Source organism: Lithobates pipiens, unplaced genomic scaffold (assembly GCF_037356315.1).
Source record: "Lithobates pipiens isolate NorthernLeopardFrog02 unplaced genomic scaffold, aLitPip1_a1.2 Scaffold_28, whole genome shotgun sequence".
Lineage (NCBI taxonomy): Eukaryota > Metazoa > Chordata > Amphibia > Anura > Ranidae > Lithobates > Lithobates pipiens.
The window spans coordinates 68,110,312-68,128,459 of record NW_027507789.1 but is presented as its reverse complement, the minus strand read 5'-3'; the positions used below and the strand labels follow the sequence as shown (position 1 = coordinate 68,128,459).

The 18,148-nt window shown below is 40.1% G+C and overlaps 1 protein-coding gene across 3 annotated transcripts in view; it reads left to right on the top strand.

Annotated features, from left to right (window-relative positions):
- MLLT6 (MLLT6, PHD finger containing) overlaps window positions 1-17,939 on the top strand; it is a 348,373-nt gene extending 330,434 nt beyond the window's left edge. For all 3 annotated transcript variants that reach the window (XM_077459374.1, XM_077459376.1, XM_077459373.1), the window contains one exon: window positions 1,146-17,939. In XM_077459374.1, coding sequence (XP_077315500.1) covers window positions 1,146-1,187 — 42 coding nt within the window. In that variant the 3' untranslated portion in view covers window positions 1,188-17,939. The remainder of the gene's footprint in view (window positions 1-1,145) is intronic.
- The last annotated feature ends 209 nt before the right edge of the window (window positions 17,940-18,148 follow it).

Here is an 18,148-nt window from a genome sequence, read left to right as displayed (position 1 = left end):
CGGTGCTTGGTTTTCGGGGCCCCGTACGCGGCTAGGCTCCCAAAAAGTCCCACATATGTGGTATCCCCATACTCAGGAGAAGCAGCAGAATTTATTTTGGGGTGTCATTTCACATACGCCCATAGCATGTGTGAGCAATATATCATTTAGTGACAACTTTGTGTAAAAAAAAAAAAAAAATTTTTTTTTTGTCATTATTCAATCGCTTGAGGCAAAAAAATAAAATATTCAATGGGCTCAACATGCCTCTTATCAATTTCCTTAGGGGGTCTACTTTCCAAAATGGGGTCATTTGGGGGGGTTTTGTACTGCCCTGCCATTTTAGCACCTCAAGAAATGAGATAGGCAGTCGTAAACTAAAAGCTGCGTAAATTCCAGAAAACGTACCTTAGTTTGTAGATGTGACAACTTTTGCGCAAACCAATAAATATACAATTATTGACTTTTTTTTTACCAAAGACATGTGGCTGAATACATTTTGGCCTAAATGTATGACTAAAATTGAGTTTATTGGATTTTTCTAATAACAAAAAGTAGAAAATATCATTTTTTTTCAAAATTTGCGGTCTTTTTACGTTTATATCGCAAAAAATAAAAATCGCAGAGGCAATCAAATACCATCAAAAGAAAGCTCTATTTGTGGGAAGAAAAGGACGCAAATTTTGTTTGGGTACAACATTGCATGACCGCGCAATTACCAGTTAAAGCAGCGCAGTGCCAAAGTGTAAAAAGACCTCTGGTCATTTACCAGCAAAATGGTCCGGTCTGAAAGTGGTTAAGGACACCAGTGAGTGCTGGTATAAATATACCGCAAGTTTTATACTAAAATACTGCATCACTTAAAGAAATAGCACATGTGGTTATTTAGTAGTATTTTTTGGTGAATTGCAAAATTTGCTATTTTACTGCTGATTTTAAAGCGGTAGACGTTTTGTGAATTGAGCCCAGAATGTCTAGAGAGCACCATTGACAATAAATAGCAAACAGTGCTAATGTTAGTTAGGAGGGTGTAATAATTTTATTCCTGAATATTAGTAATAATATTAAAATACTACTAATAGTAAAAACAAAACTTTATTATTTAAGAAACCATTCCAACCTCCCTCCCTAATCTGTGTTGCATGCACCTGTCTCTTGTTTTTCAGAGGGGTGGTGAGAAGATGCCCACAAATCATGACAAGGGTTGAACCAAACCCCCAGAATCCACCACATCTGAACATAATCTACCGAACCAAAGGGGCCTGGAGCAGAGGAGAGAATGTTCCCAGAGTCATCAGTAGAAGGGAATATCTAGAAAGTAGGAGGTTACCCAACACAAACATATTAAGCAATGCTGTATGGTCTGTAGGAGAGCGGATTCCATGTAAAGTAGTATTTGTATACTGAGCATTGTGGGTTTTCATGTACAAGAAGTGTTTTAAAGAAAATTGGTGCTCATAGCAACTGATCAGCTTCCAGCTGTCATTGTTCCAACATTAGCAATCACTAAGAAGAATAAAAAATTAAAAATCAGATCTGATGTGAACTGTTGCCTAGAGCAACCCAAGTCCTTACTATATTTAAAAGGGAGGCCTCATTGGTTTCTATGCTAAATGTATTTTTTCAAGTTCCCATAATTTAATATTTGTGGAAAGTTAATATGGGTAGCAAGAAACTTTTGTACAATTAGCTTTCTGGATATGTGTACATGTATTTTGAAGTTATGTCCCGTTTTTTTTTTGTTTTGTTTTTTACCAACATGGCAATATGAGTCGTCTTCTCTCCTCCTTTTGTTTTGCCCATTTGGTAGTAGAATTTTCTGCACTTGGCCCTATGCCTATTCTGTTCTCCGATAGCGCGGCAGAACCTGAAGCACCTTGTGATACAAAGTATCGGTCCACTTGAAGGATGAGCGCTGGCAAGTTTTTTTTGTCTTTATTGTACTGTCTTTGTTTTCCTCTGCATACATGAGACATGTATTTTAATTGTTTTTTTTAATACATATATAATATGTATACACATTCACACTTTATTTTATTTGTTTGTTGTTCATTGTACCCCAGTTATGCTTCTGTGAAATTTCACTTTATACACATAGTAAGAAATGTAGCAATTTATGTTGTGACTTTTTTATTACAAGATGTAGATATTTGTTCATATTTACCTTTTGGGGTAAATGTTTTTTTTTATTCATTTAATTGGGGCTTAGCATATTTGTACATAAACATTTATACCAATGTGTAAATAAGCATTCAGTAGCCCCAGACATTGCACCTTCCTGAAGTCACATAATGCGCCTCAATGACTGTTTGTATTAAAATAGAATTGTGTTTGATGTTTGTGGAAGATTTATGCACTCTCTGGCTGGAGAAGCATGCTGGGAGTTGTAGTAGCTGGCTAATCACAGGTGGTCCTAATCTGGATTGTAACAGTTTACCTGGATTGTAACAGCTTACCTGTAGGTTAAAACAAGTTGGTATTCTCATAAAGCAGGAAATGTCATTGCTGTATATAAATCAACACGTTTTGTACAATAACCGTTATTAAAGCATAACTCCACTTTTTTTGCACTGGATACTTTGTTAATTTAAGTCAAGGCAGTGGATATAGAATATATATAACAGCCCTGGCAGCATATATTATTCAATACAAATCATGGTGATTAGTGCCATATACATCGGTATGTCTGTGCCATACAAAATCAAAATGCAACAAAATTATATATAATATGCACAAATTTGTAAAGTGTTTGGTGCTTATATATGCAATGGTGCTCCAAACTTGCAAAGTGTGAGGTGCCACACTCCCCTTTCGGTGACCCCACTCACCAGAAACAATGGACCCTCTGCTTCGCAGTTCAGGGTCAAAAAGGCAGTGATCTATTGATCTGGGATGTGTAGGATGGTTCCTCAAAAAACTCTTCCAAGAGGGTACTTTATAACAGAAAGTATATGCCACACTCCATAGATGGGAAAATAAAGAAAAAGCTCATAGGGAAATACCGCTAAAATAAGTTGTAGAACGCATTCTAGGCGCCACTTACAGAATATCTGGCAAAAACAGGCATCAGTGAAAACATTTGAGTTCGCCATTGTATGGTGTGTGTTCCACGAAGGCGGAAATTGCGTCAATGGTTAACGTAAAGTGGAAGTGCGTTGACACGTTTTGCCCCTCCTCCAGGACGTCATCAAAGGACATCACTTCCAGTTCCTTGCAATCCATTTATACCAGAGGGGAGATCACTCCTCCCTCGGGAGAATAAAGCGACCAATTACGATCAGTGTAAACAAAACACCAACTTCCTCTATAACATCAGTCAGCGCTGCTTCATATATTCTATCACTTTTAAGGTTACAGCACCATTTGCACAGCGGCTGCAGTTTGGTGTTTTCATTTATTTTGATCTATTTAGTACCTTAATTAGCATGAGTTTTTGAATAGTTCTAAGGCAGTGGATATGCCAACATTTAAAAAAAGGCATTTATTACCTGATTGGTTCTCCCTCTCCAATCTGAGCAAAGTAAAAGGGTCACATAACCTCTTACCCCACCAGGTTTGGGTGTGCTTGTGATTCACTCTCCCTCTGCCACGTGACAGTGTGAAGTGCCTTGTAATTGGCCCAGTACTGGCACATGGTGCCCAGGAAGAAGTCTAAAGCTCCATATGAGCTCCAGAAAGTTGATTTGGAGCTTACACATGGCTTTCTTCCCCCTCTCCTAGTGGGGCCAAATAGAGCAGTGCAGGAACAAACAAAATATAATTATGTACTGCTGGGAAAGGGGATAGTTAAGTGACTCTTTTATTTTACCCTGTAACTTGAAATTCTCATCACTTAGGAAATAATGCTCAAACTCCTCAGTATTACATGCATGTCTGGTGCTATTGGGGAGCCCCTGATTACGTCTTTTCATTTCTGCTTTTTCACCCAAGATAAATTATAGATTGACTAAAAAATATCAACACTCCCTGCTGTAGAGGCTTCAGGTGGTTCTAAAGACAAAACATTGATACCTTAATGAATTCCCTGCATTAAGGTAAAAATGAATTCTCAGTATTTGTATCACTCCCTCAGCCTTCTGTATACTTACCTGAGTCCTATCTCAATCCAGGACTATGCCTGTCTGCAGCCTCTCTCTCTCTGCTCACAGAGGCAGCAGCGGAAGCCATGGAGCTATTGGCTCCTGCTACTGTCAATCAAATCTTGTGAGCAGGGCATTGGGCTGAGCCATGCTCTGTGTGTTAATAGACACACATAGCCCAGCTCAGGCTCAAGCCCTGCAGGCATCCCCATAGGAAAGGGCTTGCTATGGGGGTGCACAAAGAAGTTGAGGAACTAAGAGTGCCAGCGGGGAACCCCTGGACGTGGCGGTTAGGGGCCACTCTGTGCAAAACTATTGTACAAACCAGGTAAGTATAACATGTTTATTGTTTTATAAAAAAATGCCTTTACAACCACTTTCAGTGTCCTGATAGTATCAATCACATACAGAATGCAGCCCGATTATCCCAAGGTTTACTGCATAATAAAACAATATCTTTCCAGGTGTGGGTGCTTTTATGCATGTATAGACATTTGCCAAGTGGGAAAAACATAAATTATATATGAATTTGGCCTATTGGGAAGTGCTCATATTTTGCTTGTTTCTGTAGCTGATCCCTATTGCAACAACCTAAATTTGGAAGATTCTCATTGGCAGACAAAAGCCTGTACAGGACTGGGGGAACTAAATAGGTAATGTATGCTGTTTACCACATTGATTACTATACTGCCTTTACTTACAGTAACAAATATTTCAGAGAGGGGAAATAGGTAAATACCTGGTGATAACCTGGATTTAAACTTCTTGGTTAAAACAATGCGCAGACATGTAGGCAGGCATTGGTTGTGGATAGCTCTGTGCAGGCATGGAACTCTGTATGCTGAAACATAAATGTCCCCACTGTAATGCTCTGATTTTCTGGTCTTTGTTTAGTTTACAATGCATACTTTTATCCTCAAACAAAGTTCGATCCTTTATGTTTTTCACATTTTTATTAAGTTGTACATGAATTGTTTATATTGTATACGACTATATTCTTCCTAGAAAGGAAATTCTAAGGTTAGGTAACCTCAGATAAACAAAGCACCAACTTCCATATGTTAATTAGTTGCTAATCTACACATACATGGGAGTTATTGAAGGCTGGGTTCACACTAGAGCACGGAGCGGCTCACAGCAGGGGTTTAGTGCATCTCCATTCACCGGTTCAGGTCCGATTTCAGCCCGAATTTTTGTCTGAATTCGGACCTGGAAAGGACCAAAAAATGCACCGGAGCCTCTCTGGAGATGTGTTCCACAGAAATCCGGTCACAATCTCATGAGAATTGAATGCGGAATTCGCAATAGTGTGAGCCCAGCCTCAAAAAACGAATAAATCGAAAATGCAAGTTATTTTATATAAAATGTTTACATAGCTAAAACATTTGTCCGTTTTTGATAGAGTAGAGAAGGTATAGAACCTCTGTCAAGTTTTTATTGCTGTCTGTGTTCCCACTGGGGAAATTACACTCCGATTAACCTAGTAACCATTGCCACAAAAGCAAAATTATAATTTCATAGTTGTCACCAGAAAAAAAGGTAAGGGTATACCTGTCCCAGTGACAAATGCCTAAAAAGGGAATTGTTTGTAGAGATTCCCTCAATTCTTTAAAAAATATTCAACTTACATATTATACAATCCCTTGGGGAAAAATGTTTAGTAAATATACTTACCATTACCCAGATTCTGTTCCATAGGAGGTGAATTCAAAATCCTTCAGTAAGATCCATGTCAGTGCTAACTACCCCAAATCACACAAGAAGATGATCTAGTACAATGCCAATTGTACTTTCCCCAGCATAAGTTTATTTGGTGGGATGGGTTGTGAATAAACAAGCAAACCTTTTTTTATTTTGGTTCAAGGCCAGCTTCAAAGTGGTACTTAACCCTCCTATCCTTTACAGCCAAGGAAGCTACTATCTTAGCCTTTGTTTGCAGTTGCCATGGTGCTGCACATGTGATCAACTATAATACCAGCTATTTGATGGCTTGATAGTTCAGTTAAGAGCTTACATAAGTACACTAGTAACTAACAGTTATTGTTCAAGGCATGCCTTGGGTATAAAACCTGTACACACAATGAAATTATCGGATGAATGATTTTGCATGCTAATTTCAGATCGAACCTGAAGAGTTTACTAAAGTCATGAAAATTCTCGTACAATAGAATAAAAAATTGGAAGTGATGTCATGTGTTGTAATGTATTTGTAATGCATTTTCGAACGACAACTGTACAGATTAACCACTTGAGCCCTGGAAGATTTTACCCCCTTCCTGAACAGAGCACGTTTTACAGTTTGCCGCTGTGTTACTTTAACTGGCAATTGCACGGTCATGCGACCCTGTACCCAAACAAAATTTACATTTTTTTTTCCCCAAAAAATAGAGCTTTCTTTTGGTGGTATTCGATCACCTTTGCATTTTTTTCTTTTTTGCGCTATAAACAAAAAAAGAGCGACCATTTTGAAAAAAAACAATATTTTTTACTTTTTGCTATAACAAATATCTCCATTTTTTTTTTTAAGAAAAAACTAATTTCTTCATCAGTTTTGGCCAATAAGTATTCTTCTACATGTTTTTGGTAAAAAAAAAAAAATCGCAGTAACTGTATATTGATTGGTTTGCGCAAAAGTTATAGCATCTACAAACTAAGGGAAAGATTTATGGCATTTTTATTTTAAATTTTTTTTTTCTAGTAATGGCGGTGATCTGCGATTTTTAGCGGTACTGTGACATTGTGATGGACAGATGAGACACTTTTGACGAATTTTTGGGACAATGACATTTATACAGTGATCAGTGCTATAAATTTGCACTGATTACTCTGTAAATGTCACTGGCAGGGAAGGGGCAGGGAAGGAATTAACAGAAGAGGTTAAATGTGTGTTCCCTCAATGTGTTCTAACAGTATGGGGATAGGACTGACTAGGGTAGGACACATAAAGTCATTCCTACACACACACACAAATCTCCGTGCTGGCTCTCGTACATGCGATCCCACGTGGCAGGCTCTCTGACGGCTCTTAAAGGGAACCCCGTACCCATACAGCGTTTCGCACAAGGATGCCATTCTGCCCCGTAAAAAGATGTGAGCCAGTCTGGAACTAGTTAAACATTGCCACATCGTTTGATATGGCATCGTCCGGAAAAAAAATTTGTGCAAATAATAATCGGATGAACTGTCCTGAACGGCTGAACAGCTTGACCTGTTACAGCAAGTGGAAAACCAGTGGATTTACTGGTAGAATCAACAGGCGATAAAACTGTTAAAGGTTTGAAAATTAACAGTGCAGTGTTAATTCTGTTGTCTATACCACATTTAAATGCATAAGGTAAGCACTAGGATAATGTTTTCAAGGGAATGTGACAAAGAGCAAATATTACTGTTTGTGTGTTTGTCCTGCCTGTCCCACTATTTATTGATTACGTTGTACAAAATATAAACCGTCTTTTCCTTGATTTTTTTGTATTAGCTGTGTTGCAGCTGTTGCATCTGCTAATTGAAATCTTTACGTTGGCTGCAAACCGTACAACAACCCAAACAAATCTATATGAAGAAAATGTGTCTATTTAATAGCAGGATTTTTAAGGCACAACTCAAACAGATTTAATCAAGTTAAAAATATAATCAACTTTATTACAAAAAATTCATAAGGTTAAAAATTCAATAAAAAAAACCTCCATTTGCCATAGTTGTTTGAACATACCAAATATTTTTTTTTAAATAAAAGGTTATTCTGACCTCTACAGGTTAATGCTTAAAGCTTTGAAAATCACTAGGGGAGATGCTATATCAGGCTGAGAGAATCCAATAGGGAGATTTCCCATTTCCTTTTAAAAAGTCACTGGAGGAAATCGCCTTCCTTTACTATCTTCCTACCATTTTTCCTTTATATATAGGGGCCACTTTCTTGGGTTGGATAAACAGCCTTTTTTTCTCTTCTTTGAGTTCAAATGTCCTACTAAGAATATCACAATGGATTCAGCCCTCTTGAAAATTACATCTAAGGGAACCTCCCTGCACCAGCTTTGGTATCTCAGAGAAAAAATTTACCCCATAGAAGTCTATGGGGTATTACATGACACAGCAACAGTGTTGAAAATGGCTGAATCAAGGCCAACAACAGGAAGTGTTCATTGTGGCACTTTGGGAATGCACTGGTCCATTCACTGGAGGTAGACTAGTAAGCACTAGTAAATATCCCCATCATATATTTTATCTTGTAGAGCTACTGGCTCTTACATTAAAGTGATTGTAAAAGGCTTGTTTATTTAAAAAAAAAAAAAAAAACATGTAATACCTCCTTTGTGCGGTTGGTTTTGCACAGAGCAGCCTGGATCCTCCTCTTTTCGGGGTTCCTTTTCACTTCTCCTAGCCCATCCCTCCTTCGAGTGCCCCTCAATCAGCAGCTTGATACAAGGGGCACCCAAGCCCAGTCAGAGCTCCGGGTATCCATTTAGACATGGAGCCCCGACCTGGCCCCACCCCTCTCTCCGCTGATTGGCTAACTGACTGATTGACAGCCGCATGAGCAAATGAGGCAACTGCTCTGTCACAGCCAATCAGGAGGAGTGTCCTGCATGGCTGAGGGGATCGTGGACATTGTGCTGGAGAGATAAGGGGCTCAGGTAGGTAATTAGGGGGGTGCTGGGGAGCCTGCTACACACAGAAGGTTTTTTATCCTAATGCATAGAATGCATTAAGATAAATAAAAAACCTCCGCCTTTACAACTCCTTTAATACTGTACTATAGTGTCATGGAGGGGCTGGTAGGAGGAACCCCGGTATGCATTGTGGACCATGAATGCAACATTCCCGATTCTGCAGGTTTTTCAGCCAGCGGTTTCTCTTCACTGCAGTGAATTCGTTTTCAACTTAATTTTTCAGGGAACACTTTTTTTGTGCACATTTATAGAAAAACTGAAAATTTTAGATCCACATTCACCATTAGACAGGCTTTAGTGGGGATGAGAAGGTTTACTGAAATGCGCATCAGCTTGTCTACTGTAATAGAGATCATGTAGCATTCTGTTTCTAGTCATGTGAAGTGGCGGTGTCTGCAGAATATTTGGTCAAAGTGAATGAAATCTGTACTGCCTCTAAACTCCCCTGCATGTTAGCCTATGTGTCCATGCACACATATGCTTTTAGCAGTATTTACAGGCAGGGGGAAAAAAAACTGTCAGTGTATCCAAGAGAAGCAAAGTTTTGGCTGAAAAAATACTTGACGCTGCTGAAAACGTGTAAACACTCGGCATGTTTAGCACTTAATAAATGATTATTCTGACCAATGAAGTTAATGCCCAAACGCTTGATGCCTGTAAACATGCCTAAAAGCTTGTAAAAGCTTTAGACACTTTTACAAGCGTCAGGCTTTTTTTCTGCCAAAAGGCTGCTGCCAGGAGGAAAGGCTAGGAGAGTTTGCAAAATGTCCTGTGTGCATGAGGCCTTAAAGTGGTTCTAAAGTTAAAATGTTCTTTACCTTAATGCATTCTCTGCATTAACCACTTGCGGACCGCCCACTGTAGATATACTGCCGCAGGTCTCTGCACCAGATCATGTACCTAGTACGTGATCTGACACCTCCGGGTCTGGGGTGCACAATATCCCATAGTTTGTAGACGCTATACTTTTTGCGCAAACCAATCAATATACACTTATTGGGATTTTTTACCAAAAATATGTAGCAGAATACATATTGGCCTAAATTGATGAAGAGATTTGATTTTTTTAATCTTCTTATTGGATGTGTTTTATAGCAAAATGTAAAAAAAAAAAAAAAAAACATTTTTCAAAGAAAGCTCTATTTGTGGGAGAGACATAAATGGTATTTGGGTACAGCGTTGCACGACCACGGAAGTGTCAGTTAAGGTAACACAGCGCTATATTGCAAAAAAAATGGCCTGGTCATGAAGAGTGGTATATCTTCCAGAGGGCAAGTGGTTAATGTAAAAAATGTTTTTCCACTTGTTGTTCCCCCTCCTTTCCCCCAAACACTCTCGATCCAGCACTGTGCCTGACTGCAGGAGTTCTCTCCCCTCTTCCTAGTCTTACAGCCATTGGCTCCTTCTACTGTCAATCAGATCCTGTGAGGAGGGAGCAGGAAGCGTGGCCAGGCTGTACTGCATGTGTGTTTGTCTATGGACACACACAGCTAGTGTCCCCACAGGAAGGAGAGGAGGTGAGGACAGTGCTGGCGGGGGTCTGGAAGTAAGCGGCCGATGTGTGAAATACCATTGCACAGAGCATTACCTAATTTCTTTTTTATTTGTACTAAAAAAAAAAAAAGGCTTTTACAATTACTTCAAAGTGGCTCTAACTTTAAGACATTTCTTAGCTTAAAGTGGAACTTCCGCTTTAAGGACTCCTCGACACCTTACATGCCACATTTGGCATGTCATTTTTTTGGGGGGGAAGTGGGTGCTTAGTTTTGAGTGGGACTTCCTGTCCCAATTAATGGTTCTGTCTACGGGCCGCCTAGGCACCCCCTCCCTCTCTGCAATCTTCTGGGACACGTGACAGGTGAGCGGGGCTCCGTGCGGCTTCACGGAGGGGAGGGGAGCAGGGCTCCGTGCGGCTGCATCGCTGGACTGTGGAACAGGTAAGTGTCTGTTTATTAAGAGTCAGCAGCTATACTTTTTGTAGCTGCTGACTTTTAATAAACAAAAAAACATGGAACTCTTTCAGTCAAATCCTGTGGGGAAAGAGCAGGGAACAGGGCTGAGCCCCACTGTGTGTGTCTATGGACACACACAGCCTAGCCCAGGAGCACTCTCATATGGGTGCTCCCTCAGCACACAGTTAGGGGGCACTCAGAGAAAATTAGTATAATATGTTTGTTATCTTAGGGGGGGAAAAAGGTGTTATAAACACTTTAAGGTGGTCGTAGGTGTATTCGGATTACCTCCTTTCCTCCTTCTTTAACCCCTTGAATCCTGCACTAGCACACAGCAATCGCATCTATTCGCTTGAAATGGGTGTTATAGCCGCTAAAAGCGACGGGGTATAATTCCCGTTATGGGCAAAAAAGCAAAGCTTTACGGCCTTGGCTGCAGCCTCTGCAGCTAAAGAGGGTAGAAGTTGGAGCGTGGTAAAAGCATGGCTCAATCATGGGGTTTTACCCATACCCCCCCCCCCCCCCGCAACCTCACGTGTGAAAGAAAGAACCTTTAGTGCTCATGAGACAACCCAGTTGAGTATTGTTCATGATGTTTTTTTTTATTTGCAGTGCAGTACTACTTGGACCATAGAAGAAAGCTTTTGGACCACCAAATTTAACAGTGCAAATAAAAAAGTATCATGGACGATACTCTGTGTTGAACTGTGCAGTACTGTGTTGACTGTCATGTTAATCTGATACCTTTTAGTTATTCGCTGGAAAAAGAGCACAGATCAGTACATTGTAGTTTAAACTTTGCTTGGGGGTCTATTTAAATGTAATTTGTTGTGGAATTTTCACAGAGAATGTTTTTGGGACACTCATGTAGTGTTCAACTACTGAGTAAATCTTGTTTGAAGATGATGGGTCAATCCTCTAAAATAGTAAGTGAATTCCTTTTTTGAAAATTGCAAACAAGATTTGCCTGTCACATTAAGGCTGGGTTCACACCTATGCGAATTGGATGCTGCTTACACCACATCCAATTCGCAGAACATTTTAAAATCTATTACTTTCAATCAGTCTGGTTCACATATTATATATTATATCTAGGATTGCAGGCACATATTCTGCTATGGGAACGCATCTGATTCGCAGATGCGTTCTGTAGTGAACAGGCATTCTCTTGTCCTCCTCACTACACCTCCTTCTCTCCCTGCTTAGCTGATCCGAAGCTACAATGGAGAGGAAGCGCTGAACAGCTGCTTTTTCTCATTGCACAGAGAACGGAGCTGGAATTCACACCGGACTGCTCTGAATCCAGCCTTAAAGTCTAACAAGATTTTCCCATCAGCGTCTACATAAGAGATTCCAATAAGAAACACATTTAAAAGTCAAACAAGATTAGCCTACCTACCACTTTTCCATGGGATGAATCCTTTCAAAATTAATGCAATAAAATTCAGACAAATGAATGTCTAGCAAACATTTGTTGTGTAACTTGCACATTGAATCCTTTATAAATAGACTGCTTAGATATCTGCATGCCTTCTCTAGGTCATTGCTTTGAAGCACCGAAAGCAGAGACATGTAGGCAACAGGCATTTTAGGAGTTCAGCAGTGACAGTCTACCTATTTCTCAATACAAGTGTCCTTTAAAACAGAGTGAGTTCAAAAAAATTGAAACAATAGTATAGTTTGCAGTTTAGCTCTTCTCCAACCTCTCAAAAGACAATCCAAAAAACAAATGACCCACTATGTATTAAACTATTTATTACATAGTTAGTTAGTAAGTAAGGTTGAATAAAGACACCAGTCCATCCAGTTCAACCTGAGTGAGTGTTGACAATTGTCCCTATCCCTGTACATTGCACACTCACATTGGTCCCTTATTCGCTTTATAAAAACAAATTCATAACATTGTATTATAACCACTAATATGCTGTTGTTAATATTCACAGAAATAAATGCCATAACATCTTTATCAGTACCAGCTTACCAAAAAAAAGTATGATGGAGATGTTTAGTAACCATATCTACCATAGGATTTGGTTTGTACTCATGGTAAGGTCTCTTTCTCTACATTTATTTACAGACACATCTCTGGGTATAGTGTAGGAGGTTGAAAAACAAACAAAAAAAACACATTAAAAAAATACAGTGCAAGGACAGTTTGTTCTGTGGGCAAAACATCCCATTCTGTAAAACAAATTCAGTTAGCAATCTTGGCAGTGCTTAAAAAAACAAAATGTTTAAACTCACAGGGAGCAGCAGTGGGTCCTGTTACATTCAAGAAGCCTTTTTTTTCCTTTTTAAGTGGTTGTAAAACTCAGACATGCAGTATGAGCAAAGCATACCGCTCTATAGTATGTACTTCTCTCAATTAAGAGCACTAGGTTTAATTTCTGTCTGCTGCTTTGTTCCTCTGCTATCAGCATAATTCACTTCTCAAAATTTCTCCTGACACCAAGAGAAAAATGGTGACAAGGGAGGGACTTCCAGCAGATTGAGAGCCTCAGCTGTGTTTCTGTGAACTGTGTGTGTGTGGGGGGGGGGGGGGGTGTCCCTTCCCACCAATCAGCTCTCAGAGCTGAGCTCTGCAGAGTGTAACTTCAGGTCTCTGCCCCCTATAAGGTTATAAATTGTGCACTTTGAATGGATGTAGAGACAAGAAGACTATGATATAATATGAACAGGTACAATGTATGTAGGAGGATTGGTTTCAACTCGGCATATCACCTGAGGATAGTCCCTTCACTGGGTATATGTAAAGCCCCGTACACACGAGAGGACTTATGTCCGACAGACTTCCAAAGGAGTTCCGCCGGAGTTCCGCCGGAGTTCTGACAGACTTTTCGGCCGAACGGACTTGGCCACACACGATCACACTAAACTCCGACGGATTCGAACGTGATGACGTACGACCCGACTCGAATAAGGAAGTTCATAGCCAGTAGCCAATAGCTGCCCTAGCGTCGGTTTTAGTCCGTCGGAGTAGCATACACACGAGCGGATTTTTCGAAGGGGACCGGGTCCGGCGGAGTTCCGTCGGGAAAATTTGAAGCATGCTTCATTTCTAAAGTCCGTCAGACTTTTGCGGAGCTAAAGTCCGTTGCAGCCCACACACGATCGGATAGTCTGACGGACTCGGTCTGACGGACTTTGGATGTTGAAAAGTCCGCTCGTGTGTACGGGGCTTAAGGGTTTACAACCACCTTAAGTCATTGGAGGATATAACTCTGGTTTATATCATTACCACAGGGATATCCCAAAACAGTGCCACCAAGAGGTAGGCAAAAAGGGAAACTTGACTAGCCTTCTCAAAGAAAATGATACAGGCCAGTCAAATAGCCCCCTGCAAATCTTTACAGGCAGAACTGGCACCTTGTAAAATGTAGTGAATGTATGAACTGTCTGCAAACCTAGGAAATCTATGCTTGATCGTGGAAAGCTCAGGATGCACTTACTGCTCTTGTGGAATACACTGTAACCAGAAACAGTTCTCAGTGCTTGGTAGCATGTACATTGAAAGTAGCTTTCTGGATCCAGCGTAGGATAGAGTAAATTCTCCACCCACAAAAAGGAATCTAACATGCAAAACTAAAAGATACGACATTCAAATATACCCTTATTTCACTGACTGTATTTAAGGATTGTTAAGCAGTTTCCATAGGATGGAATGACAGAAGTACAATGTTGTTATTTACGTGGAAAGAAAATGCTACCTTAGACAGAAAGAAGGGTCTCAGACACAGAACAACCTTATGTTTAAGAAGGATCAAAAATAAAGGATTACAAGACAATACCATCAGCTCCAAAACTATGCGCTGAAGTAATGGCTATTAGGAATGGCATTTTGTTAGCAGCATAATCTCATTAATACTTTTGAAAGGTGTTTTTTTCAACATTGACCAGGTAAGGTCCCACAATGACAATGGTGGCCTGATTGGAGGGGCGACATGCATAACATCCTGACCAAAGGTGTGGATAAGCGGCAGCAGCACCAGAAAATGTTGCAACAGAGCCCCCAATAATGACACATGACCTCAATAGTTCTTAAAGCCACCTGCTGCTTTACCCGGTGCTGAAGAAAAGCCAAACTTCAGGGACTCATACCATGTAAAAGAAAAAGTTTTCCCTCTACGATAATACATTGTAGATGTTGACTTATGATAATGTGACTCCAAAGACATGTAGGTAGGTTAATTGGCTTCTGTCCAAAATTGGCCCTAGTATATAAATGAGGACCTTGGATTGTGGGCTCCTTGAGGGTAGGGACCGATGTGAGTGGGCAATGTACAGTGATGGGGACAATTGTAGATACTCGGGTTGAACTGGATGGACTGGTGTCTTTATTCAACCTTACTAACTATGTAAAAAGACTATGTAAAATATGAGCATGGTATAGATGACCTTATCTAAAAGCCATCTTTCTCAGTATTTGACTTTCAACATACAGGGTGTTAAACATGCCCTTGCCACAATGGGTCTTCCAAATAGAAGGCACCAAGGTGCATCCACTATCAAACAAGAACTATGTACCTTGACCTGTGGGACTAGTTCATAGGGACTAGAATCACCAGTATACCTTAGACCTCATTCAGCACAGTAGCAATGACAGAAGATTGAGATCTGCATTCTACATGACTGGAAGACTTCTGGGTAAAGGGCCGCTCTCACCGATCTAGAAACTTTTTAGTGAAATAATTTTACTTACCCTGGTATGTCTTCTGCAAACGGCTGACATGTGACTCTCTGCCAAATTTAAGATGCACAATACCACAAGCTTTTCTGCTGAGCTCTTGGTCCCTCCCTTATATATGCCACCACCATGACATTGTCTGACTGCACCTGCACAGGGTGTCCTACCATTAGGTGCATCCAACAAAACAGAGCCCCACTGATCACTCAAAGTTGAAGCACATTGATGGAAAACAGGGATTCCTCCTGGCTCCAAGAGCCTTAGGCAGACCCAGTACTTTTGACCAGCTGCACAGTTTGGCAACTGTTGTTATTTTACAGCAAAGCAGGAGGAACAGCTTCCTGACTAGCACCCAAGGGGACTGGAGTCACCAAGCTAGAGGTGACTTTTTCAGATGATTTACCTTGACTTCCCTGTTCAGAGGCAGAGAAGACTTGTTTCTCTGTTTCTTGAACCCAGCTGGTGTAATTTTGCTCTTCGATTGTCATGATCATGAGACCAAAACTCCAATTGGACGTCCAACTGCGCACATGAAGTTGTAATTTCTTTAATTTTACACAGAAACACCCTTTGGCTTGGTTTGTGTACACGGTCAATCCCAGGTATTCCCGGCAAAATTACAAAACCAGCAAGAACTTCTTAAGATTTAAAATCCACCCCAGTGCCTCCAGAGTATGAATGTTGATGAAAAGGTGGAACTCCAGTTCTGGGTAAGACTGCGCACAATAAAGTGTACTACAAAATCAGTATGCCTGAACCTCAAGGCGACTAAGCCTGGTGTTCCAAGACATCTATGAATGGCACCAATGTTATGGTGAATAGCTCCCTCCATCTCCATACCACAAGTGAAGCAGAGAAGGAATCCCTGTCCTGTGGCCCATCCACAGAGTGGCGACTGGCCAACAAAAGGGTGAACTTAGCACCCCTTTTTTCCAGCTTCCCGTTCATAGTAGCTGTCCCCAGTATCTACAGGCTGACTGCTTTTTCTTCCTAATCCCTGTTCCCAGCATCTGTGCTCATGAGTGAAGAACCACCCCTTCCTCCAGTGATCATTCCTAGTTCCTGTAGTGATAGGGCACTGGGCCCTTATCAAACATGACAGTTGTGGCTGCCTGACTCCTGCCAAAGTCTGGTACTATGCCCACTTCTGCAGCCTGATACTAGTGGTCGGTTACAGCTCCCACACTCTCTGGGCACACCACAGAGGGTAGATAAACCTGAACTGACTGCTTGATCATGACTCCCTCCCCTTGGGAGCACAGTCATATATTTTCCACTGGGGCAACCCTGGCTCTTTCACACACCATAATTAAAATACATTACTCCACCACCTGAGACACATGAGATTAAATTGGAAGGAGAGAGTGGGGAGCATTGGCTTGAAAATGGGAAGACTAGCAGAACTTTATTATTTGGTCTGTCACCCAGCCAGCAACTTTCTTGAAGTAAAATTCCTTGCTCCTAGATGCCAGGCTGATAACTGGGCTGTCTTTTGTCTTTTTTAGTTAAATCTATGTCCTGCTCCTGCAGATGACACTACAACCCTTTTTTAATGATTTAAAGCAGAGATGTGTCCTCCAATGAAAATGTGAGTCTGTGAAGCTACCTACATAAGGCAAGAGTTTGTGAAAGTGCTAAGCCTTCTGTGTTTTGTCAAAAAGCAGAAAGAGTACTGGACATGGGGAAAAAAGTGAACTCATCATGACACTTTTTTCTCTGTTTCTTAGTGATTGCGTGGAGTGTGACTCTTGATTTGGCACAAATAATGTCATGTTCAGTCCCTGTCTTCAAAAATTTTGCAAGATTCTAACTGGGGCAAAAAAGCTAGAGTTGATAAACATTGTATGTTGCATACCCATTGTATTTTTTTTTTTTTGCATTCTAGCTTGAGTTAGGCTAGGTCCAAACCCACACTGAGTTCCATAGGAATATATGGAGGATTTAACCCAACAATTGACACTGGGAACTGTGCCTGTAATAATTGTACAACTGCAGAAGATGGGAATCCCTTCTTCTGGGAATGGGGAATCCTCGCTTTATTAACCCAAAAAGAAAACAGGTGGAGTTTTGCTTTATCAGCTTTAGGGCTGCATGTTTCTAAACACTGAGTTAGCTGATGGATTCACTTTAAATTGCACTTATTTCATTCAACTGATTTTTGCAATTTACAAGCCAAATATGTTTTATTCTGTATTTACACTGTACCTTTATTTCAACCCAAACTTTGTATGTAGCAAAATGTGAATGCAGCAACTGATTCCCAGCACATTTTTAACCCTTTGCGAAGTCCCAAACCTGGAATAAACATCTTGCATACACATTGTTAATTTAATTTCTTTCAAGGTTATAGCTAATTTATAATATGTATTTTTATTGAATATTACAATGAAAAATAATGTTGCAATGGTCAATGGCTATTTTATTTTTTCTCTCTATTTTTAATATTACCCATGTTACTCCTTTGGAATTCTTTGTTATATTTGTAAATATTTTTGTGAGTTTTTGTCCATCTCTGCTGGAAAAATTAACAGGACTGTTTCTTATTGATTGCCTAAATAAAATATTTGTTTTCTTTTAACATTTTAATGTTCTTATGTTTTACTTTTAGAATGCAACTTCATTTTTCAGAGGCAAATAAAAAAAAATTACATTTTGGTAATACAATGATATATGTTATAAAGATGGGATGAGAATTGTTTTTGCCATAGTGCAAATACAGATAAAGAATGTGTTTAAATCAAATTTCATATTCTTGATTCCATGTACTTGTATGAAAAAGCATCCTGT